Genomic DNA, 26,507 nt, shown 5'->3' with positions numbered 1-26,507 from the left:
CCAAAGTGTGGGGGACAAGTGTTGTAATATTAGTTAGTAGACAGGTGTCCAAAGTGTGGGGACAAGTGTTGTAATATTAGTTAGTAGGCAGGTGTCCAAAGTGTGGGGGACAAGTGTTGTAATATTAGTTAGTAGACAGGTGTCCAAAGTGTGGGGGACAAGTGTTGTAATATTAGTTAGTAGGCAGGTGTCCAAAGTGTGGGGACAAGTGTTGTAATATTAGTTAGTAGACAGGTGTCCAAAGTGTGGGGGACAAGTGTTGTAATATTAGTTAGTAGGCAGGTGTCCAAAGTGTGGGGGACAAGTGTTGTAATATTAGTTAGTAGACAGGTGTCCAAAGTGTGGGGGACAAGTGTTGTAATATTAGTTAGTAGGCAGGTGTCCAAAGTGTGGGGACAAGTGTTGTAATATTAGTTAGTAGACAGGTGTCCAAAGTGTGGGGGACAAGTGTTGTAATATTAGTTAGTAGGCAGGTGTCCAAAGTGTGGGGGACAAGTGTTGTAATATTAGTTAGTAGACAGGTGTCCAAAGTGTGGGGGACAAGTGTTGTAATATTAGTTAGTAGACAGGTGTCCAAAGTGTGGGGGACAAGTGTTGTAATATTAGTTAGTAGACAGGTGTCCAAAGTGTGGGGGACAAGTGTTGTAATATTAGTTAGTAGGCAGGTGTCCAAAGTGTGGGGACAAGTGTTGTAATATTAGTTAGTAGACAGGTGTCCAAAGTGTGGGGACAAGTGTTGTAATATTAGTTAGTAGGCAGGTGTCCAAAGTGTGGGGGACAAGTGTTGTAATATTAGTTAGTAAGCAGGTGTCCAAAGTGTGGGGACAAGTGTTGTAATATTAGTTAGTAGGCAGGTGTCCAAAGTGTGGGGACAAGTGTTGTAATATTAGTTAGTAGACAGGTGTCCAAAGTGTGGGGGACAAGTGTTGTAATATTAGTTAGTAGGCAGGTGTCCAAAGTGTGGGGGACAAGTGTTGTAATATTAGTTAGTAGACAGGTGTCCAAAGTGTGGGGACAAGTGTTGTAATATTAGTTAGTAGACAGGTGTCCAAAGTGTGGGGGACAAGTGTTGTAATATTAGTTAGTAGACAGGTGTCCAAAGTGTGGGGGACAAGTGTTGTAATATTAGTTAGTAGACAGGTGTCCAAAGTGTGGGGACAAGTGTTGTAATATTAGTTAGTAGGCAGGTGTCCAAAGTGTGGGGGACAAGTGTTGTAATATTAGTTAGTAGGCAGGTGTCCAAAGTGTGGGGGACAAGTGTTGTAATATTAGTTAGTAGACAGGTGTCCAAAGTGTGGGGGACAAGTGTTGTAATATTAGTTAGTAGACAGGTGTCCAAAGTGTGGGGGACAAGTGTTGTAATATTAGTTAGTAGGCAGGTGTCCAAAGTGTGGGGGACAAGTGTTGTAATATTAGTTAGTAGGCAGGTGTCCAAAGTGTGGGGGACAAGTGTTGTAATATTAGTTAGTAGACAGGTGTCCAAAGTGTGGGGGACAAGTGTTGTAATATTAGTTAGTAGACAGGTGTCCAAAGTGTGGGGGACAAGTGTTGTAATATTAGTTAGTAGGCAGGTGTCCAAAGTGTGGGGACAAGTGTTGTAATATTAGTTAGTAGACAGGTGTCCAAAGTGTGGGGGACAAGTGTTGTAATATTAGTTAGTAGGCAGGTGTCCAAAGTGTGGGGGACAAGTGTTGTAATATTAGTTAGTAGGCAGGTGTCCAAAGTGTGGGGACAAGTGTTGTAATATTAGTTAGTAGACAGGTGTCCAAAGTGTGGGGGACAAGTGTTGTAATATTAGTTAGTAGGCAGGTGTCCAAAGTGTGGGGGACAAGTGTTGTAATATTAGTTAGTAGACAGGTGTCCAAAGTGTGGGGGACAAGTGTTGTAATATTAGTTAGTAGACAGGTGTCCAAAGTGTGGGGGACAAGTGTTGTAATATTAGTTAGTAGGCAGGTGTCCAAAGTGTGGGGACAAGTGTTGTAATATTAGTTAGTAGACAGGTGTCCAAAGTGTGGGGGACAAGTGTTGTAATATTAGTTAGTAGGCAGGTGTCCAAAGTGTGGGGGACAAGTGTTGTAATATTAGTTAGTAGGCAGGTGTCCAAAGTGTGGGGACAAGTGTTGTAATATTAGTTAGTAGACAGGTGTCCAAAGTGTGGGGGACAAGTGTTGTAATATTAGTTAGTAGGCAGGTGTCCAAAGTGTGGGGGACAAGTGTTGTAATATTAGTTAGTAGACAGGTGTCCAAAGTGTGGGGGACAAGTGTTGTAATATTAGTTAGTAGACAGGTGTCCAAAGTGTGGGGGACAAGTGTTGTAATATTAGTTAGTAGGCAGGTGTCCAAAGTGTGGGGGACAAGTGTTGTAATATTAGTTAGTAGACAGGTGTCCAAAGTGTGGGGGACAAGTGTTGTAATATTAGTTAGTAGGCAGGTGTCCAAAGTGTGGGGACAAGTGTTGTAATATTAGTTTGTAGACAGGTGTCCAAAGTGTGGGGACAAGTGTTGTAATATTAGTTAGTAGACAGGTGTCCAAAGTGTGGGGGACAAGTGTTGTAATATTAGTTAGTAGACAGGTGTCCAAAGTGTGGGGGACAAGTGTTGTAATATTAGTTAGTAGGCAGGTGTCCAAAGTGTGGGGACAAGTGTTGTAATATTAGTTAGTAGGCAGGTGTCCAAAGTGTGGGGGACAAGTGTTGTAATATTAGTTAGTAGGCAGGTGTCCAAAGTGTGGGGGACAAGTGTTGTAATATTAGTTAGTAGACAGGTGTCCAAAGTGTGGGGGACAAGTGTTGTAATATTAGTTAGTAGACAGGTGTCCAAAGTGTGGGGGACAAGTGTTGTAATATTAGTTAGTAGGCAGGTGTCCAAAGTGTGGGGACAAGTGTTGTAATATTAGTTAGTAGACAGGTGTCCAAAGTGTGGGGGACAAGTGTTGTAATATTAGTTAGTAGGCAGGTGTCCAAAGTGTGGGGGACAAGTGTTGTAATATTAGTTAGTAGGCAGGTGTCCAAAGTGTGGGGACAAGTGTTGTAATATTAGTTAGTAGACAGGTGTCCAAAGTGTGGGGGACAAGTGTTGTAATATTAGTTAGTAGGCAGGTGTCCAAAGTGTGGGGGACAAGTGTTGTAATATTAGTTAGTAGACAGGTGTCCAAAGTGTGGGGGACAAGTGTTGTAATATTAGTTAGTAGACAGGTGTCCAAAGTGTGGGGGACAAGTGTTGTAATATTAGTTAGTAGGCAGGTGTCCAAAGTGTGGGGGACAAGTGTTGTAATATTAGTTAGTAGACAGGTGTCCAAAGTGTGGGGGACAAGTGTTGTAATATTAGTTAGTAGGCAGGTGTCCAAAGTGTGGGGACAAGTGTTGTAATATTAGTTTGTAGACAGGTGTCCAAAGTGTGGGGACAAGTGTTGTAATATTAGTTAGTAGACAGGTGTCCAAAGTGTGGGGGACAAGTGTTGTAATATTAGTTAGTAGGCAGGTGTCCAAAGTGTGGGGGACAAGTGTTGTAATATTAGTTAGTAGACAGGTGTCCAAAGTGTGGGGGACAAGTGTTGTAATATTAGTTAGTAGACAGGTGTCCAAAGTGTGGGGACAAGTGTTGTAATATTAGTTTGTAGACAGGTGTCCAAAGTGTGGGGGACAAGTGTTGTAATATTAGTTAGTAGACAGGTGTCCAAAGTGTGGGGGACAAGTGTTGTAATATTAGTTAGTAGACAGGTGTCCAAAGTGTGGGGACAAGTGTTGTAATATTAGTTAGTAGGCAGGTGTCCAAAGTGTGGGGACAAGTGTTGTAATATTAGTTAGTAGGCAGGTGTCCAAAGTGTGGGGACAAGTGTTGTAATATTAGTTAGTAGGCAGGTGTCCAAAGTGTGGGGACAAGTGTTGTAATATTAGTTTGTAGACAGGTGTCCAAAGTGTGGGGGACAAGTGTTGTAATATTAGTTAGTAGACAGGTGTCCAAAGTGTGGGGGACAAGTGTTGTAATATTAGTTAGTAGGCAGGTGTCCAAAGTGTGGGGGACAAGTGTTGTAATATTAGTTAGTAGACAGGTGTCCAAAGTGTGGGGGACAAGTGTTGTAATATTAGTTAGTAGACAGGTGTCCAAAGTGTGGGGGACAAGTGTTGTAATATTAGTTAGTAGACAGGTGTCCAAAGTGTGGGGGACAAGTGTTGTAATATTAGTTAGTAGGCGGGTGTCCAAAGTGTGGGGGACAAGTGTTGTAATATTAGTTAGTAGGCAGGTGTCCAAAGTGTGGGGGACAAGTGTTGTAATATTAGTTAGTAGACAGGTGTCCAAAGTGTGGCCTGGGGACAGTTTTTTTTAGACCAAAGCTCCAGTTTTGTTGTTGGGAAAAACAACAGTAAAAATAATGAGAACAGCCCTAATTTTTAACTTTTTTCTGTTTACATTACGTCTTCTCTTGTTTAATTACATTTTTACTGTTTTTTCCTTATATGTCGCAGGCTAGCAAAAGTTGAGTAAAAGAATAGTTGTTATGTACGCCAGCCTCGCTGGGAGGAGTTTGCTGCATGTCCAGCAGGTGACAGGTGACAGGTGAGCAGGAGCTTGCAGCTTGTCACCAGTCTGCAGCTGGAGTCTGCTGCATGTCCAGCAGGTGACAGGTGACAGGTGAGCAGGAGCTTGCAGCTTGTCACCAGTCTGCAGCTGGAGTCTGCTGCATGTCCAGCAGGTGACAGGTGACAGGTGAGCAGGAGCTTGCAGCTTGTCACCAGTCTGCAGCTGGAGTTTGCTGCATGTCCAGCAGGTGACAGGTGAGCAGGAGCTTGCAGCTTGTCACCAGTCTGCAGCTGGAGTTTGCTGCATGTCCAGCAGGTGACAGGTGAGCAGGAGCTTGCAGCTTGTCACCAGTCTGCAGCTGGAGTTTGCTGCATGTCCAGCAGGTGACAGGTGAGCAGGAGCTTGCAGCTTGTCATCAGTCTGCAGCTGGAGTCTGCTGCATGTCCAGCAGGTGACAGGTGACAGGTGAGCAGGAGCTTGCAGCTTGTCACCAGTCTGCAGCTGGAGTTTGCTGCATGTCCAGCAGGTGACAGGTGAGCAGGCAGGTGACAGGTGAGCAGGAGCTTGCAGCTTGTCACCAGTCTGCAGCTGGAGTCAGGCCAAGGAGTCTGCGCTCCATCTTCTGGCTGCCCCGCCTGCACTTTAGCACTCTGGCCGCTACAACACCAAGAAGTGTGTAAACAGCACTCTGGGTGTGTGGCAGGAAGGTGGTGTTGTGTTATTGATGGCCTGCCACCACCTTTGGGACCTCCTTCTGCTTACTGCACATCTACTTGTGTCCTGTGTGCTGGCCTCTCATACAGAGGACCTGGGCCAAGGTGCTGCAGTCCTTCAACAATTCTCCCAGAAATGAAACCTTCTCATTTGCATACCGAGTATTACGGGTGTAACGGTTAGGGTATTTGTATTGAACCGTTAGGTACGAGGGTTTTGGTTCGGTTCGGAGGTGTACCGAACAAGTTCCACACGGACATATTAAGTAACACACTGCATGTTGTGTAAACGATGCACACCCAGGCACCATGAATTGATTAACGTGGACCCCGACTTAAACAAGTTGAAAAACTTATTGGTGTGTTAGCATTTAGTGGTCAATTGTAGGGAATATGTACTGTACTGTGCAATCTACTAATAATATGTACTGTACTGTGCAATCTACTAATAATATGTACTGTACTGTGCAATCTACTAATAATATGTACTGTACTGTGACATCTACTAATAATATGTACTGTACTGTACAATCTACTAATAATATGTACTGTACTGTGACATCTACTAATAATATGTACTGTACTGTACAATCTACTAATAATATGTACTGTACTGTGACATCTACTAATAATATGTACTGTACTGTGACATCTACTAATAATATGTACTGTACTGTGCAATCTACTAATAATATGTACTGTACTGTACAATCTACTAATAATATGTACTGTACTGTGACATCTACTAATAATATGTACTGTACTGTGCAATCTACTAATAATATGTACTGTACTGTGCAATCTACTAATAATATGTACTGTACTGTGCAATCTACTAATAATATGTACTGTACTGTGCAATCTACTAATAATATGTACTGTACTGTGCTATCTACTAATAATATGTACTGTACTGTGCAATCTACTAATAATATGTACTGTACTGTGCAATCTACTAATAATATGTACTGTACTGTGCAATCTACTAATAATATGTACTGTACTGTGCAATCTACTAATAATATGTACTGTACTGTGCAATCTACTAATAATATGTACTGTACTGTACAATCTACTAATAATATGTACTGTACTGTGCTATCTACTCATACAAGTTTCAATCAAGCAAAAGAAACAACACACAGCATGCTAGTAGCGACCGGGCTAGGATAGACTGACCACACCTCCTCTTTTTACCGGATATGTCCTCTTTTGTGGGGCTGTCCGGGTGGAGTTTCTTAAATTCCTCAAATGTCCGGCATTTTAAGTTAAGGTTGCGTGTATTTTCAATGTACTTTCAAGGTTAAGAAGGGCTTAAAAACAAAACAAACTGTGCTCAGCAACATTGGTGAGGGAGGGGCAGAGACAGAGAGCGAGAGAGTTATGATAAACGAGCATGTGTCGCCAGGCACTGCTTTTTATCCATAGATTTATCAGGTTTTATTTTTTACTATCTATAGCAGGGGTGTCAAAAGTGTGCCCCGGAGGCCATTTGTGGCCCACAGCTAATGTTTTAAAGGCCCATGGCACATTCTAAAAATACTATTAAAATAAACATAAACAAAAGTAAAATAAAAAAAAGGTTATAGGCTAAATGTAATTTAGAAAAAGTTGCAAAGTTGACTAATAAAACAAAGCTGTTCAAACTGTCATTGCTCAAAACATAATATTGAATCGAAATCAATGTTATTATGAATTATTGAGCTATCCAAGTTTCCGATTACTTCACATCAAATATTCCACTCAGAAAAATATATTTGGTGTAAGATTGTAGCTGAGATAGGCACCAGCGCCCCCCGCGACTCCACAAGGGAATAAGCCGTAGAAAATAGATGGAAGATTTAGCAATTTTGTAAAATAAATAACAAAAAAATGTATATTTGTTGTTTTCTTACTGTACTGAAAATGAACCAAACCGTGACCTCTGAACCCAGGTACGTACCGAATTGAAATGTTTGTGTACCGTTACACCTCTACCGAGTAGGGATGAACATTTGTTATCATCATCATTGTTATTATTGCGGCCATTTTAAATGTGCTTAAAAGTACTCATACTGAAATCTTTTAACCAAGTTTTATTTTTAACAAAAACCAACACAAATTGTATAAACGTACCTTCAGTAGAAAGTTGAATGTGCAAATGAAAGCAACACAAGCATTACAAACTTAGTAATATAAAATAATTCTATAAATAAATGACAATAAATGTGAGAAATTTGCAAGATGGCACCTTGTGGACATAAGACGTAACTGCACTTTGTGTCCACATATGTGTACAAATAGTCCTCATGTAGGAGCTCTAGTCTTACAGTAGGACTGCAAAAATAATAATGAAGATCATTTTGATCAATATTGAAATCAGGATTAATAATCATGATTATTGATTATGTTTGGTTATGAATACAACATCATGTCATGAGGTTTATATCTCAAAAAAATGCTCGAGATAAATGTTATCTATATATTTAAAGACATATATTTGTCTTTTTGTTCAGTAATAGTACCAGCATGTTAGATTTGTATTTATCTCCAGTTTTACATTTTCATAGAGGTATTTTTCAAGTTATGTACATGTACTAATGTGTGTACATGTACATGTACTAATGTGTGTACATGTACATGTACTACTGTGTGTACATGTACATGTACTACTGTGTGTACATGTACATGTACTAATGTGTGTACATGTACATGTACTACTGTGTGTACATGTACATGTACTAATGTGTGTACATGTACTACTGTGTGTACATGTACTACTGTGTGTACATGTACTACTGTGTGTACATGTACTACTGTGTGTACATGTACTAGTGTGTCTACATGTACATGTACTACTGTGTGTACATGTACGACAGTGTGTACATTTAGATGTACTACTGTGTGTAGATGTGCTACTGTGTGTACATGTACGACAGTGTGTACATGTACTACTGTGTGTACATGTAGATGTACTACCGTGTGTACATGTAGATGTACGACAGTGTGTACATGTACTACTGTGTGTACATGTAGATGTACTACTGTGTGTAGATGTACTACTGTGTGTACATGTACATGTACAAATGTGTGTACATGTACTAATGTGTGTACATGTACAACTGTGTGTACATGTACTATTGTGTGTACATGTAGATGTACTATTGTGTGTACATGTAGATGTACTACTGTGTGTACATGTACTACAGTGTGTACATGTAAGACAGTTTGTACATTTAGATGTACTACTGTGTGTAGATGTGCTACTGTGTGTACATGTACGACAGTGTGTACATGTACGACAGTGTGTACATGTAGATGTACTACTGTGTGTAGATGTACTACTGTGTGTACATGTACATGTACTAATGTGTGTACATGTACGACTGTGTGTACATGTACTATTGTGTGTACATGTAGATGTACTACTGTGTGTACATGTACTACTGTGTGTACATGTAGATGTAGTACTGTGTGTACATGTACATGTAGATGTAGTACTCTGTGTACATGTAGATGTACTACTGTGTGTACATGTAGTACTGTGTGTACATGTAGATGTAGTACTGTGTGTACATGTAGATGTAGTACTCTGTGCCTACCCTGCACGCTGCACTCGTTTTGTGCCCTTTCTGTATTTGGCCACCTCCAACTACCAAACTTTGAGTCTAAAATCCATCTCCCAAAGGACTTCTGCATGTCAGCTGATGTTGTTTTGTAAACATGAGGACTGCTTGTTGCCATGAAGCAGTGTGCAACTGATTGCTGATGGATGGATGGATGGATGGATAGATGGATGGATGGATGGATGGATGGATGGATGGATAAAGCAGTTGTACGGCTTAGTTGCCAAAGTATAAAAGGAAGACAACAGCAGAGATTGTTAGAAAGCAGCACAAACACAGGCTTGGTTGAGTGGCAGCACATCCACTTTAATATCACTGCTGCTGACTCTCTCTCTTTTTACATCTTTTCTTCTTCTCTCCATCAATCAGCCTCTTTCACCTGCCTCCCAAAGCACTCCTCTGCTAACATGTGCCCCCCCCCCCCTGCAGGTTCGTGGCCCAGAATGCAATGCGTCTGCAGAAACTGGGCGTGACCCACGTGCTGAACATGGCGGAGGGCACCTCCTTCATGCACGTCAACACCAGCGCCGACTTCTACGCCGGCACCGGCATCGAGTACCACGGCATCAAGGCCAACGACACGGAGCACTTTGACCTCAGTGCCTTCTTTGAGGAGGGGGCCGACTTCATCGACAAGGCGCTCGCACACAACAACGGCAAAGGTGAGCACACCTCACACCACATCCAGAACAAACAACAAACAAAGGTGAGAACACGTCACACCACATCCAGATCAATAACAAACAACAAATAACAACAAATAACAAACAAAGGTGAGCACACGTCACACCACATCCAGATCAGTAACAAACAACAAACAAAGGTGAGCACACGTCACACCACATCCAGAACAAACAACAAATAACAACAAACAACAAACAAAGGTGAGCACACGTCACACCACATCCATAACAAACAACAAATAACAAATAACAACAAATAACAAACAAAGGTGAGCACACGTCACACACCACATCCAGATCAATAACAAATAACAAACAACAAATAACAAACAAAGGTGAGCACACGTCACACCACATCCAGATCAATAACAAATAACAAACAACAAATAACAACAAATAACAAACAAAGGTGAGCACACGTCACACCACATCCAGATCAATAACAAATAACAAACAACAAATAACAACAAATAACAAACAAAGGTGAGCACACGTCACACCACATCCAGATCAATAACAAATAACAAACAACAAATAACAACAAATAACAAACAAAGGTGAGCACACGTCACACCACATCCAGATCAATAACAAATAACAAACAACAAATAACAACAAATAACAACAAATAACAACAAATAACAAACAAAGGTGAGCACACGTCACACCACATCCAGATCAATAACAAATGCCTGGGTGGCAAGAAAAGTGAGGTACGGAAGCAAGGTTGGTTGCATGAACAAAACACTCTCTGGTAAGCAGGAAGTGATGACTGATCAGTGGGAGGGACACGCAGGCAGCCAATCAGGTGACAGTATCAACTATCAGGTTTGGTTGATTCTTTGCTTGGCATAAGAAGAGAAAGTCAAAATGAAGGAATTGTGGTTAAAAGAGGAAAAGTCACCTGGACAGTAGAGCTGCAACTAATGATTAGTCAACCATTATATTTATGATTAGTTGATTAAAGTGTACACATATTTACTGTCTCTATTTTTTTCAATCCACTTCTAAATGCAGCTAAAGTTATTTTAGGCATGTCTGGTTCAAAAACCAAACTATCTATTAAACAGGACAAGAAGCAAGGAATCAAACAAAGACAGGATTCAATTTAGCTCATGAGGAGAGCACATGGATCTGCACCCTCGTACAGTGTCACCCCACGCATTTTGTGGGGCATTCCCTGATTATATAGCTGCTTCTAAGGGGGGGGTCTCATAATGCAGCAGCTGCACTGTGTCATTAACAGTTCAAACTAAAGGTGCTTGGAGCGGCGTCAGGTTTGCCCCATCTCTGCTCATAGATTTCGGGTCCTGATAAGGCTGTCCAAATCTGAGAAACCGACACCTCTACGACGCATTCCTTCGCACACAGTGGAGATTTACAAGCTGTCCGCCTTTTGCTTGATAAGATCAAAGACAGCTTTGTGAGCACCAAGGGATAGTAACCACTGAACCAAGCAAACAAGTCGTGTGATAACTTATATACAAATATTCCGACAGTTTACTAGCAACGGAGATGATTAATTCAATTCATAAATATTTCTTTATACTGTAACTGTGCTGCACATTCAGCTGTTACAAAAAATAAAATGACTAATAAAATGTTGTCCATTTAAAAGAAAGGAAAGGCAAAGTGCTAAAAATGTATTCAAACACTGTAAAATAGCAACAGTGAAAACAAAACACAAAATTTAACTTCCCCTAAAATAAAAACATTTTGTGATTTAAAAAAAAAAATCTGCACACTGATATATATTGATTATTGATTATTGATGAACTCTTGGCAGTTTTAGCACTCTAATGTGTAGAATTATATCTCGGATTCATTCTTCAAATGTTGCCTATTTAATAGCTTGTATGTTTCATCTTATGAGGCTTCCACATAAACAAGGTCCACTTTGCTAAAAGAGCAAAGTATTCATGTTTTTAAGAAGAATCACACTTGACATGTTAGCACTGACTTTGTTTTGCTTGTGATGACGACCTCCACTATTGTCCACAAATACAATTCTTGGTGAAAAATTATATTGTCAACGTTTCTTGTCGACTAATAGTTGCAACCCTACTGGACAGTACAGCACTTTATTTGGATTTATTCAAAGGGAGCGTAGTCAGACCAATGTGGTGTGTACATGATGCAAGGCAAGAGTGCTAATACCACCTCATGTGGTGTGTACATGATGCAAGGCAAGAGTGCTAATACCACCTCATGTGGTGTGTACATGATGCAAGGCAAGAGTGCTAATACCACCTCATGTGGTGTGTACATGATGCAAGGCAAGAGTGCTAACTAATACCACCTCATGTGGTGTGTACATGATGCAAGGCAAGAGTGCTAATACCACCTCATGTGGTGTGTACATGATGCAAGGCAAGAGTGCTAATACCACCTCATGTGGTGTGTACATGATGCAAGGCAAGAGTGCTAATACCACCTCATGTGGTGTGTACATGATGCAAGGCAAGAGTGCTAATACCACCTCATGTGGTGTGTACATGATGCAAGGCAAGAGTGCTAATACCACCTCATGTGGTGTGTACATGATGCAAGGCAAGAGTGCTAATACCACCTCATGTGGTGTGTACATGATGCAAGGCAAGAGTGCTAACTAATACCACCTCATGTGGTGTGTACATGATGCAAGGCAAGAGTGCTAATACCACCTCATGTGGTGTGTACATGATGCAAGGCAAGAGTGCTAACTAATACCACCTCATGTGGTGTGTACATGATGCAAGGCAAGAGTGCTAATACCACCTCATGTGGTGTGTACATGATGCAAGGCAAGAGTGCTAATACCACCTCATGTGGTGTGTACATGATGCAAGGCAAGAGTGCTAATACAACATCAACTTTTGTGGTGTGTAAATGATGCAAGGCAAGAGTGCTAATACCACCTAAGCCACCTTAGTCGTGCTCACCCTTTAGAGCACAGCTGTAACTTCCTGCCATTAAACCTGCAGAAAATACTTCTTCTTAGCTTTTTCTATGTTTACATTTTCATACTATTCATACTTATTTCTGCACCTTCATTTTGAAAGGTTATTGTTCTGGATGTGTACCTTATTCGGTACTTTTTGACTCTGACCAACTCCTGCCGGTCCCACCGTGTCCAATGATGACCAAAGTCCAATGATGCAAGTAACGATATCTTCGTTACTTGGCCGGTTGCCGACTCCAGCATCACTCCAGCGGCACTGAGAGCAGACTAAGACTTAAAGGGGAACATTATCAGCAGACCTATGTAAGCGTCAATATATACCTTGATGGTGCAGAAAAAAGACCATCTATTTTTTTAACCGATTTCCGAACTCTAAATGGGTGAATTTTGGCGAATTAAACGCCTTTCTGTTTATCGGTCTTTTAGCGATGACGTCAGAATGTGACGTCACCGAGGTAACACACCCGCCATTTTCATTTTCACATTACAAACACCGGGTCTCAGCTCGTTTATTTTCCGTTTTTTCGACTATTTTTTGTAACCTTGGAGACATCATGCCTGGTGGGTGTGTTGTCGGAGGGTGTAACAACACTAACAGGGAGGGATTCAAGTTGCACCACTGGCCCCAAGATGCCAAAGTGTCTGCCGCCAGACCCCCATTGAATGTGCCAGAGTGTCTCCACATTTGACCGGCGATGCTAAGACAGACATGGCACAGAGATGTATGGATAACCTGCAGATGCATTTGCAACGATAGTCAATGAAATCACAAAGGTGAGTTTTGCTAATCAGACATATTTGGTCACAGCATGACTGCCAGCTAATCGATGCTAACATGCTACGCTAATTGATGCTAACATGCTATTTACGCTAGCTGTATGTACATTTGAAACTAGATACCCACATTTAATGCGAAACAAACACTTACCAATCGACGGATTTAAGTTGCTCCAGTGTCACAAGATGCGAAAGTCCTGATCGTTTGGTCCGCACATTTTACCGGCGATGCTAATAAGGCAGCTATGCTATGGGCCACTTCATTAGGTACACCCATGCTATGGCCGAATGGCGTCAATAGCTATTCGCTCAATAGCTTCAGTTTCTTCTTCAATTTCGTTTTCGCTATCTGCCTCCATACTCCGACCATCTGTTTCAATACATGCGTAATCTGTTGAATCGCTTAAGCCGCTGAAATCCGAGTCTGAATCCGAGCTAATGTCGCTATGTGTTGCTGTGGTAACCGCCATGTTGTTTGTATTGGCAGCCCTGTATGACGTCACAGGGAAATGGACGGTCGCAACGCAACTAGCGAAAATCAAGAACTTTAAAACTTTTTTTAGGGATATTCCGGGAGGTGTAAAATTTTGAAAAAAACTTCGAAAAATAAAACAAGCCACTGGGAACTGATTTTTATTGTTTTTAACCCTTTTGAAATTGTGATAATGTTCCCCTTTAACTAACTCAAGTTAATGTTACAATTTTCAATGCCAACTAAGAAATTGACGCAAAAAACGCTCCAACGTGAGTAAAGTAAGGCTCCACTTTTCCAAAAATGCGCTAGCTTGATGCTAATATACATTGGCTTTACTATTGACATGCTACTCATTAGTATTAGCAGTTTTACATGGCGATTTCAACACCTCCAAAATTGTTCATGAAAACTGCAAGTAAGATGTACGTTATAATTTAACAACTAGTGTGTAACAACTACAATATTTACAGTGTCAATACTTTTAGGGTGCAACAAAAACATAAAAACTCACCTTAGACTATGAATTACTGCCATCTAATGTCAGCTGTAATTGCAACCCGATGTCATGGTTGATAATAATAATATGATAAAACAACTGGACCGCGGTTAACAAAAATGGAAAATTTTTGATCAAAAACAAAGAATATTAAGACACACAAAAGTAGCCCAAAACTGGTCCTTGTTAACGTATTGGTTAATATGTGAAGGGCACCATCCCTACTTCCAGTATTTTATAAATCTACATCGTGTTGTATACAATATATATTACCTAAAAGTTAGCCGTTATTTAAAAACAAAAAAGGCTACCGTATTTCCTTGAATTGCCGCCGGGTATATAGTATGCACCTGTCTAGAATTACTGCCGGGTCAAACTCGTTTCGCAAAATATTATTTTTATTAGCGCATGTCTAGAATTTCCGCCGGGTCAAACTCGTTTTGCAAAATAATTAGCATATGCCTAGAATTTCCACCGGGTCAAACTCGTCACGTCACGAGTGACACTTCACCTGTCATCATTTTCAAAATGGAGGAGGCTGATTTCAATCATTTGAAATCACATAAAGGGAAGAAGATTAAGAGCTATTCAGTAGGATTTAAGGTCCAAGCTATTGAATATGCTAAAAAAAACAGTAAGCAGCTATGTTTTATTAATATACCGTAGCTGCGTGTGTCAAATAGTCATTAAATGACTCCCGCCTCCTGGTGGTAGAGGGCGCTAGTGATCCTTCTTGCGACTACTCGGCTGCAGAAGAAGTGACAACAAGCAGCGATCCTTTATTTTTTCCTCTCGCTTGCACTTTTAACATGGAGGATTACATATCTAAAATAAAACCGTTTTCTAAACTGGACTTTCAATCGAAGCGGGAGGTAATAAAGGAAGATTTCCATCGAGACGGAGAGACTTTTAAAAGATAAGGAAGACTTTTATAAACAAGTTATCACAAGTTATCGATGCTTTTAATCAGAAGGAGCTGTGCATGGACTTCATTTATAAGTAAAGGTAAGACCATATTAATGTTTTTTTTATTAAATGTGCTTTTCACGATGGTATCCTTACATCACACTCAAATTTATAAGCGCAGGCCTGCTTAACGGCAGATGACTTGAAGTGTGTGTGTCTCTATGTCAGTGACCAGACATTGCTTCAACCCGGTATGCTTAAAGGCAGATGACAATTAGATGACAATTAGATGACAATTAGATGACAATTAGATGACAATTAGATGACCGTCTAATTGTGAGTCCCCCCAGAGTCCTGCTCCATATTGGGCTGTGGGAGCGCACACATGGCTGCACTTGTAGCTTCCTTAAACAACTTTTACACCACGTATGACATTCAGGCTGTAAGAAGCACATAAAGGCCAGGTTAGCATGAAATCAGGAGCCAAGCAGCGTGCTGCCGCAGTGTCAGCTTTTGCATTATTGGCACATTTTGTGGCCGTCATTTGCAAGCAAAAGGTTGGAGGTCAAGGATTTTAATGAGGAGCTGCAGTGGAGATGCTCTAAGCTCCTCTTCTACACTCACAGAGTAGATGCCGCACTGCGAAAGACGCCCTTTCCCAAGTGCAGAGGGCGGCAGGTCCAACTTTTCTACTCTCATTGAAGCCGCTGTGAGGAAAGGTTGCTGGAACTTGCAATAAAGAAGATTAGGACACATGCCTGGTACCTGGGAAACCATATTGGTGCTCAACGCTACCCATTTTCGCTACATTTGTGTGTCAATAAATAATACACTATTTTCCCGACTATAGAGCGCCACACACACACTAGATTTTAGATGACATTTTCCCCCCGCATATTAGTTGCACCGGACTATTAAGTCCCAGATATATACAATGTGAAATTAATTATGTACACAGAAAGATTCTGCAAGTGTTTATTTACATCCCTTAATTGTTTCCAAACGCTGTCTGTGACAGGGCAGCAAAACAGCTGATCGAACAAAACAGAAGTCATGGTCATGGACCCACTAGCTGCGCAAGCTAGCTCTCCAATCAGCTAAACAAACTCAATAACTCTGCGGTGACATTTTGGTGACTTTGTGAAAGTGAAACAATACAAAAAGAATGCCACCGCAAGTTAATAATTGTCAGAGTTAGTTTGTGACGAACCCCAAGATGCAGAGAAGGAGGCAGGCATAGAATAGGAAAACATGATTTAATAAAAATACTAAAACAAGAACAAACTAAAGGGGCACAACAAAAAGCGCACACGAGGCGGATAACAAACAAAGAGAGCTAGCATGGGAACTAGAAAATAAACAGAGCTTAGCATGGAAGCTAGCAAAACCAAAAAGGCCTAGCGTGGAAGCTAGCAGGTCTCGAGCAGGAAACAGAAGTCGTACATGAAATATGACTTGGAAGCAGGGAACAAAAGGCAGTAAGCTAAAAACCGCAATCAAATATAGCTTACTGCAACGCTGCATTGACAAGACAGGATACAACACGACACGACAGGTAGCAACGACAAGAGCAACATCGACAATCCAATAATCCAGCAACTGACTGGAAGAAAAAAACAGGCTCAAATAGAAACAGGCTGATTGACACCAGGTGTGGCCAGGTGCCAATCAGCCGCAGCTGAGAGGAAACTGCGCACAGGGAAAAAAAACAGGAAACAGACTAAATAAGAGCGCTGATAGGAACTAAAAACAGGAAATACTAAACACACACAGAGGAAAAGTAAAACACAAACAAACTGTCAGAGGCAAGCCTGACAATAATACTAACACAGACATTACATATTAGCATATTAGCTCGTGCTAACGATGATAGCTCGATTATCTTACGTTATGACAGACAATTACGTATGAAAACATTCTGAATGACATCACACATGGGACGCTTTAGTAAGAAAGAATTGTTTGAGTTGTATTGTAAAACTTACAAACGTTGTTTGGAGTGAGGAATGAACAATCCTTTTATGGCCGGTTTTAAGTATTTATTATTTTATGTCCGGTTCAAGGCATTAGAACAGGAAGTACATTATCAACCCACAACACCTGCAGCCAGCAAACCCGTCCAGAAGGTGGCGCCATAGCACAAATAATGACACACCTTTTCAGTGTCTGTTGCTAAAGACTTGTTGAATACAAAACATTATGGTTGTACAATTTTATAAGCAGCAGGGTTCAAAGCGTAGGAAAAAAAGTAGTGGCTTATAGAGTGGAATTTATGGTAATTCATGTGTTCATTATATTTACAGAAAGGCATTAAAAAAAAACAGGAAGTACATTTTCAAACCGCAGTAAGGGAATTCTCCCACTTGGTGGCATAGCCTGCCTTTTCTGTGCCTGCTTAGGTCCAATCAAAACATTGAAGACATCTATAAATTATACAATAGCCTGCCTTTTCTGTGTCTGCTTAGGTCCAATCAAAACTATCCAACACAGAACATTGAAGACGTCTATAAATTAGCCTCGCAGGGTTTAAAGCGTAAGAAAAAAGTATGTACTTGTAGTGAGGAATAATTGTTTTTGATGATTACATCTCATTAAAATCATCTGATGATGATAACTGCTGTATCACATTTGTAAGTCTCAAGTAGGACAATAGCCTGCAAGTCCAGGACGTCAGATGACAGTAGTCTCGTTTATGCTGCCTTGGCATGTCACTTCAGTCTGTTGCGCCCCAAAAAGTGTAAATACTGTACGTATTCTAGCTTTTACGCACCAGCTGTTTGATTCTATCCTGGTTATAGTTTTTGTGAAGACAAGCTAATGCTAATCACCAGCATGTCAATAGCAAAGCCAATGTGTTTTTACTTCAAGCTAGCGCATTTTTGGAAAAAGAAGAGACTTACTTTTGGTAAGAGCAGAGAGTTTGGGCGTGAGGTCACGTGCAACCCAGGTACCGTGACATGGGACCGTTGGATTTTACGTGATTGGGTCGCTGCTAAAGAACTAGTAGTTCCGGTACCCGGCATCATACTTGCCAACCCTCCCGGATTTTACGGGAGACTCCTGAAATTCAGCGCCTCTCCCGAAAACCTCCCGAAATTCAGGCGGAGCTGGAGGCCACGCCCCCTCCAACTCCATGCGGACCTGAGTGAGGACGGCCGGTTTTCACGTCCGCTTTCCCACAATACAAATAACCTGTCTGCCCAATGACGTTATAACTGTCGAATGATCGAGGGCGAGTTCTTGGTTTCTTATGTGAGTTTATTGTTAGGCAAACTTCATTGACGTCCTCCCAGCGCGGTAACAACACACAACAACAGCAGTCACGTTTTCGTCTACCGTAAAGCAGTTCGTCTGCCGTAAACAGCAATGTTGTGACACTTTTAAACAGGACAATACTGCCATCTACTGTACACGCATATGGTTAGAAAAATAGTGTCAGAGAATAGAACAAGGATGGACAATTCAACCCTTAACTCAACAATGAGTAGATGAGTGTTATGTGTGTGTAAAAAAATGAACACTGAAATTCAAGTATTTCTTTTCTATTTATATATTATGTGAAATACTTGACTTGGTGAATTCTAGCTGTATATACACTCCTCCCCTCTTAACCACGCCCCCATTCCTCCACCTCCTGAAATCAGAGGCCTCAAGGTTGGCAAGTATGCTCGGCTTCCCTGACAAAGGTGCAGACCCAGAAATGTGTGTGTGTGTGTGTGTGTGTGTGTGTGTGTGTGTGTGTGTGTGTGTGTGTGTGTGTGTGTGTGTGTGTGTGTGTGTGTGTGTGTGTGTGTGTGTGTGTGTGTGCGCACGCTTTAGGCAAGGTGTACGTGCACTGCAGAGAAGGCTACAGCCGCTCGCCCACCATGGTGGTGGCTTACCTCATGCTGCGCCACAGGATGGACGTCCGGCAGGCGGTGGCCACCGTGCGACTGAAGCGGGAGATCGGCCCCAACGACGGCTTCCTGCGCCTGCTGTGCCAACTCAACCAGACGCTGGCCAAGGAGGGCCGGCTGGACGGCGAGGTGGGCAAGCTAAAGACCAAATGAAAAGCTCCCATCATGCCTTTCACGTCTGTCCGCAGACCAGCACCCCGGCTTCTCTCATTGCGCGCCATCTGATGCCCTCTGATGCCATCTGATGCCATCTGATGCCCTCTGATGCCATCTGATGCCATCTGATGCCCTCTGATGCCCTCTGATGCCATCTGATGCCCTCTGATGTCCTCTGATGCCCTCTGATGCCCTCTGATGTCCTCTGATGCCCTCTGATGCCATCTGATGCCCTCTGATGCCCTCTGATGCCCTCTGATGCCATCTGATGCCATCTGATGCCCTCTGATGCCATCTGATGCCCTCTTATGCCATCTGATGCCATCTGATGCCCTCTGATGCCATCTGATGCCCTCTTATGCCATCTGATGCCATCTGATGCCCTCTGATGCCCTCTGATGCCCTCTGATGCCCTCTGATGCCATCTGATGCCCTCTGATGCCATCTGATGCCCTCTGATGCCATCTGATGCCATCTGATGCCATCTGATGCCATCTGATGCCCTCTGATGCCCTCTGATGCCATCTGATGCCATCCGATGCCATCTGACCTCCCACAGAGCCAAACTACTTCAAGCATTCCGTCTCGTTGAGAAGTTAAGGTTCCCAGCACAATCATTCCCAGAGACGCCACTGCCGCCAGTGACCAGAGGAATCCCAAAAGTCCAAATCTACGCCACTCAATCAACTTTTCTTGGCTCGCTGGCACACGCCATCTCGCCACCCTGGAGGTCCACAAGGTCGACTTTACAAATCTCCACTACAGGTCAGGGGTGTCCAAACTTTTTCCACTCAACAATGAAAGTATTTTGGGCCATTTTGTTCTTTTCATTTTCAAACCCAATGCAATATATTGATTTTATAGCCCGACCACTCATGAAAATGTTCAAAATGAGTCATTATTTACATATTTATTATTATTTAACGCTAACATCTCGAGATCAACTTTAATTTTAACTTCAGATCTGTATGTCAATATAAAGTTAAAAAAACATACTCATATGTTTGATGCCCTTTTTGTCAATATAAACCCAGTTTGGTTCTAGCAAAAACACAATGTGCAATATTTCCCCCCAAAAAGTGGAATATTTGATGTGAATTAAACAGGTCAATCATTCAAAAAACATAAAAACAGATCCCCGGTCATAAAAGTGTAAAAAAAAAAAAAAAAAAAAAAAAAAAAGTTATGCATTTTTTTTCTTTCAGCTCTTAAAGCCTCACTTTACAACTTTCACTTTTGGTTGATTTGCCAGAAAAATACCACATTTCCCATGATGCCTAGCGCATGTAGCGTCACACTGACAGGATGTAGTATTGTCACAGATATTCTGCCTCCTGTGGCTGATATTAAAAAGCAGACAGTATCATGTCATGGGATCGTTCTACAAACATGACGCTACTACCAAGAATGTACCGGGGCAGATGCAGGTCCCAAGCAAAGAAGAGTTTTTTTCCAAGGAAGTAGTAGTGGAACGATCAGGCTGGTGGCTATTTATTGCTACCACGCACATTTCAGATTGCTAAGATTAGCATGATTTTGATGTGAGCACAGGAAGTCACTTCCTAGTCCAGCAGGAAGATCAGCATCACTCTGAAATTCCTGTCCTCTCAGCAATGTTGATCCTGACTCTAAGCTCTGATTTTCTTTTTGGTCTCCTCGGACAAAACTTTTCCTTTCTTTGGTTGTTTCGGAGTTTCGGCCATGAGAGCAGTAGTTAGACGTAGGAGTTTTTCTTCTTTTAGGTTTCTGTCGGCACGCAGGCGGTCCATCGACCTCCATCTTTCTAATGAAAGCAAGTCAGCACATTTGTAGTTTTTTTGTGTGTCAGGGTTCCTGCCCCCTTCCTCAAAGTGCCAGTAAAAGCCATACAGACCCCTTCAGGCCATGATAAAACTAGTTGTATCATCCCAAAAGTTCCAAAATATGTTGAAAAAAGTATTTTAGTGCAGCTTTAAGTCTCCAATTCAGCTTCAGAATTATCCATCGATTTTTAAAAAAGATTACCATTTTTCATTTAAAAAAAAAAACACAACTTTATATTCTTTATGGGATACCCACAAAAACAATTCAAATTAGAATGTTTGATGTGAAGTAATTGGAGCCTTGACTATTTTCAACAATTCATAAAAACATTGATTTTGACTTATTATTTTGTGAGCAATGACAGTTTTAAAGGTAAAAAAACAAAACGCTTTGTTATTAAAGTCAACATGGAAACTTGTTCTTGTTATATTTCACCTTTTTGCTCTTTCATTTCAATTTATGTTTTATTTAAACATTTTTAGAATGTATGGCAGAAAGTAAGAACTACCTGCACACTTTAGCTTCAACACTAGATCGTCCTCAGATATATCTGTCCATTAAAACCAGTTATTCAGATCTGTCTGTCCATTAGAACCAGTATTCAGATCTGTCTGTCCATTAGAACCAGTTATTCAGATATGTCTGTCCATTAGAACCAGTTATTCAGATATATCTGTCCATTAGAACCAGTTATTCAGATATATCTGTCCATTAGAACCAGTTATTCAGATATATCTGTCCATTAGAACCAGTTATACAGATCTGTCTGTCCATTAGAACCAATATTCAGTATTCAGATGTCTGTCCATTAGACCAGTTATTATTCTTCAGGCTTGAGCAGCAGAGACATTATTTATTGTTGTTATTATTTGGATGCCTTTTTGAAGCCGTCAACATCCATGAAACTCTTATCAGTGTCGGTGTAAATGTTTATAATTTGGGGGGGCTGAAGATGAAATTTCAAAATTGGCTCTCTAATATTTTTCTTTGTTTTATGCTCTTTTTTTTTTTTAAATGAACATTTGTTTTGATATGGCAAACACACAAAATATGCACCATTTTCCTCCAAAACTAATTGCTAAAAAATGCCTGAATAGGCCAATGTAACTGATAGTATTTGTGTAAAAGTTTGGAGGCCCCTGCAAAGGTGAAATAGTGCACCTGTAGTGAGGTGTACAAGTTCAAGCAGAAGGCATCTCCCAGTCAATAAGTCCACTGCCAGCTGTCTCCATCCAGTACCAGAACCTCCTCGTGAAACATGGCAGTATACTCCAGCACATATAGTCACTATTTATTCTTCATACATCTCCCAGTCAATAAGTCCACTGCCAGCTGTCTCCATCCAGTACCAGAACCTCCCTGTGAAACATGGCAGTATACTCCAGCACATATAGTCACTATTTATTCTCTCTCTATATATGAGTATATTCATATTTACTGTTGACATATGAATGTATGAGCAAAGTGTCTGTAACGTGTGTCTTCTATCCTGCCAGCGTCACATGACTTATATGACCACATGTGATGTGCATGTCTGTCATGGTCACTCAGACACGTGTGCGTTGACGTCCAGGCACAGGTGGCAGGCGCTCTGCCTTGTTGCTAGGGGGCGCTCTCACATCCTCGCCTTCTTTGCTAGACAGCCGGCTAAATGTGTTCCAGCGCTTCAGACCCGACTAATGGCTGCCAGATGTGGGGAGGTCAAGTGGAGCTGCAGGGAGAATACTAGCATGTTGGGGTGGGGGCGTCCTTTGGCCAACCCCTGTTGTTTGTTGGAACACACTCATGGTGACCCAGAGACCACACAAAGTTAGGAGGACTATCATCAAAAATACTTCATGTGAACACAGTGGTACCTCACTTCTTCTCCACTCCCAAAAACAAAGTTAGGAGGACTATCATCAACAATACTTCATGTGAACACAGTGGTACCTCGCTTCTTCTTCACTCCCAAAAACAAAGTTAGGTGGACTATCATCAACAATACTTCATGTGAACACAGTGGTACCTCACTTCTTCTCCACTCCCAAAAACAAAGTTAGGTGGACTATCATCAAAAACACTTCATGTGAACACAGTGGTACCTCGCTTCTTCTCCGCTCCCTAAAACAAAGTTAGGAGGACTATCATCAACAATACTTCATGTGAACACAGTGGTACCTCACTTCTTCTCCACTCCCAAAAACCTTAGAAATAATGTATTAAGCAGTTCCAAAAACCCAGACATTTGATTTAAAGCAGGGGTTCCCAAGCTGTTTGACCAAATACTAAGACTGGATTAGTCGTCCGTCACATTCATGAAGTGTGTCTAACCTACTTATAGTTTACCAAACTAAGTTCATCTTAAAGATGATTTTTTTATCCAACACACATCTAACTTTTTAATGAAGTCCCCTTCTTTGTATGACTTTCCCGCCCTGGCAACATACTCTCTCGATCTTTTCGGGAAACACCCGAATATCAGTGCCCCTCCCTACAAACTCTCGGGGAAATCATTCACACGTTTTCCACCCGTAAAACAATAGTAAGGTTGTGCTGTGATGGCACTGCCTTTAACTTCCTCTACAACCTGCCGTCTCATCTGCTTTTCCTAGTCACATATTGTATGAGGCTTCTGTAGACCCATCCAGGTGACTGCAAGACATACTTGGTCAACAGCCATACAGGTCACACTGAGGGTGGCCATATAAGCAACTTTAACACTGTTACAAAAATGCGCCACACTGTGAACCCACACCCAACAAAATTGACAAACGCATTTTAGGAGAACATCCGCACAGTAACACAGCCTAAACACAACAACAAACCCCCAGAATCCCATGCAGCCCTAACTCTTCCAGGCTACAATAGGGGGCGGGGGTGTATATTGTAGCCTGGAAGAGTTAGGGCTGCATTGGATTCTGGGGGTTTGTTCTGTTGTGTTACAGTGCGTATGTTCTCCCAAAATGTGTTTGTCATTCTTGTTTGTTGTGGGTTCACAGTGTGGCACATATTTGTAACAGTGTTAAAGCTGTTTATATGTGACCTGTGTGGCTGTTGATCAACTACGTCTTGCAGTCGCATCCATGGGTCTACAGAGACCAAATGTAGCACGTGGCTGGGCTGTAGAGGACGCCAAAGGCAGTTCCTCCACGTTGCCACCTTAATATTGTTGGTTTGGGTGATATTCAGGAGGATGATTACCCCTGGTAATTGGGAGTCTCTCTGAAAAATCGAGGGTACATTACGACTCTGTAAAGCGCCGTTCATATAAAACTCGCGGGCCGCACCAACATTACATTTTCACATCAAGGTGCGGGCCGCAAAATGACGTCTCGGGCCGCGTGTTTGAGACCCCTGCCCTAGGTATAAAATAAAAGATAAAAAGTGTATGTTCGGTTAAAGCCCGACTGGTAACACAAGCTAGTGTTGTGGTTGTATTCCTGGGTCACTTTGAGCAAGTTACAAGCAGCCCTTCATTCACTTCCTGCTAGTCTTTATGTCCTCCTCACAAGTCAACACTGCCACCTGCTGTCTGCTCAATGTATTGCCTTGTACGCCTTCTGCTTGAGGGAAACGTGACCGTCGTCCCGGTGTGCTTGGCGTCACCACGGCGCCAAGTTATTGTTGCGAAACCTTGAATGTGAAGCGTGTGTCTTGTCCTATAACCTGCACTGAAATGGTGACTTGCTGCATTTATGTCTCCGTGTTCTGTAAATATTATAACGTTTGATGAACTCCTTGCAGGGATGTTTGGGAAAGTTTCATGATTGGTGACGTGCTTTCTGTTTGCCGCCCCCATCTTTAGTGTGGGCGCTGGTTTCTAGCAGGGAGGATTGGGAAAGCTTCACATTTTCAAGTCAAGTCGTAAGTTACTTCATTTGACTCCCAAATAAGTTCCCACAGTTTTCTTGGAGTACACATGTGACGTCCCCCGTGGTCTAATTTGGACTGAAAGACTGCTGAGTTTGACAAGTGATACTCCACACTCACCTGGCTCACCTTCTCTTCCCTCCACCTGAGACTTTCCCTCAAAGCACCGACAACATGGCCTTGGAGGCGGACGCTGGTTTTGTAAGAGTCCACTGCCTGTCTTTGTGCTCATGGACTGACCACCACGCTGCATATTTGACCACACGGCAGCCCACCACAAGCCTTACAAGGTGTGTTGTTGGCTTTTGTCTAGTTCACATCAGCACAGGAAGGCAAGGCTTTGTTGAAGTGCACTTGGTTTAAGACTGCAATCTTCTTTTTCTTATATTGGACTTTCAACTTTATTCAAAATAAACGGCTGACTTGTCACTCTGGCTTTTTACTCCCTTTAAATGTCACTAACTGCATGCCAAGTACAAACCCTGTTTCCATATGAGTTGGGAAATGGTGTTAGATGTAAATATAAACAGAATACAATGATTTGCAAATCCTTTTCAAGCCATATTCAGTTGAATATGCTACAAAGACAACATATTTCATGTTCAAACTGATAAACTCTTTTTTTTGGCCTAATAATCATTAACTTAGAATTTCATGGCTGCAACATGTGCCAAAGTAGTTGGGAAAGGGCATGTTCACCACTGTGTTACATCACCTTTTCTTTTAACAACACTCAATAAACGTTTGGGAACTGAGGAAACTAATTGTTGAAGCTTTGAAGGTGGAATTCTTTCCCATTCTTGTTTTATGTAGAGCTTCAGTCCTTCAACAGTCCGGGGTCTCCGCTGTCCTATTTTACGCTTCATAATGCACCACACATTTTCCATGGGAGACAGGTCTGGACTGCAGGCGGGCCAGGAAAGTACCCGCACTTTTTTTTTTACAAAGCCACGCCGTTGTAACACGTGCTGAATGTGGCTTGGCATTGTCTTGCTGAAATAAGCAGGGGCGTCCATGATAACATTGCTTGGATGACAACATATGTTGCTCCAAAAGCTGTATGGACCATTCAGCATCAATGGTGCCTTCACAGATGTGTAAGTTACCCATGCCTTGGGCACTAATACACCCCCATACCATCACACATGCTGGCTTTTGAACTTTACGCCGATAACAATCCGGATGGTTCTCTTCCTCTTTGTTCCGGAGGACACCACGTCCACAGTTTCCAAATATAATTTGAAATGTGGACTCGTCAGACCACAGAACACTTTTCCACTTTGCATCAGTCCATCTTAGATGAGCTCGGGCCCAGCGAAGCCGGCAGCGTTCCTGGGTGTTGTTGATAAATGGCTTTGGCTTTGCATAGTAGAGTTTTAACTTACACTTACAGATGTAGCAACCAAGTAGTAGTTGCGGACCGTGGTTTTATGAAGTGTTCCTGAGCCCATGTGGTGATATCCTTTACACACTGATGTCGGTTTTTGATGCAGTACCGCCTGAGGGATCAAAAGTCCGTAATATCATCGCTTACGTGCGGGGATTTCTCCAGATTCTCTGAACTTTCTGATGATATTACGGACCGTGGATGGTAAAATCCCTAAATTCCTTGCAATAGCTCGTTGAGAAATGTTGTTCTAAAACTGTTTGACAATTTGCTTACAAAGTGGTGACCCTCACCCC

General features: G+C 41.8%; 1 protein-coding gene across 4 annotated transcripts in view; it reads left to right on the top strand.

The window, feature by feature from the left end:
* The window catches only part of LOC133558293 (dual specificity protein phosphatase 3-like), a 34,201-nt gene extending 8,948 nt beyond the window's left edge, over positions 1-25,253 (top strand). The window contains exons 2-4 of one of the 4 annotated variants that reach the window (XM_061909551.1): positions 9,269-9,501; positions 18,937-19,142; positions 24,760-25,253. In XM_061909551.1, the coding sequence (XP_061765535.1) occupies positions 9,269-9,501; positions 18,937-19,142; positions 24,760-24,822 (502 nt within the window). In that variant the 3' untranslated portion in view covers positions 24,823-25,253. Of the gene's footprint in view, positions 1-9,268; positions 9,502-18,936; positions 19,143-19,201; positions 21,391-24,759 lie in introns of those variants that run through there. The other 3 variants (XM_061909553.1, XM_061909552.1, XM_061909554.1) reach the window with 3 other exon arrangements.
* Positions 25,254-26,507: the final 1,254 nt, after the last annotated feature.

This window comes from Nerophis ophidion, linkage group LG08 (genome assembly GCF_033978795.1).
Source record: "Nerophis ophidion isolate RoL-2023_Sa linkage group LG08, RoL_Noph_v1.0, whole genome shotgun sequence".
NCBI classification, from domain to species: domain Eukaryota; kingdom Metazoa; phylum Chordata; class Actinopteri; order Syngnathiformes; family Syngnathidae; genus Nerophis; species Nerophis ophidion.
Note: the sequence above shows the minus strand (reverse complement) of the source record. Positions and strands in the feature narration are given on the sequence as shown.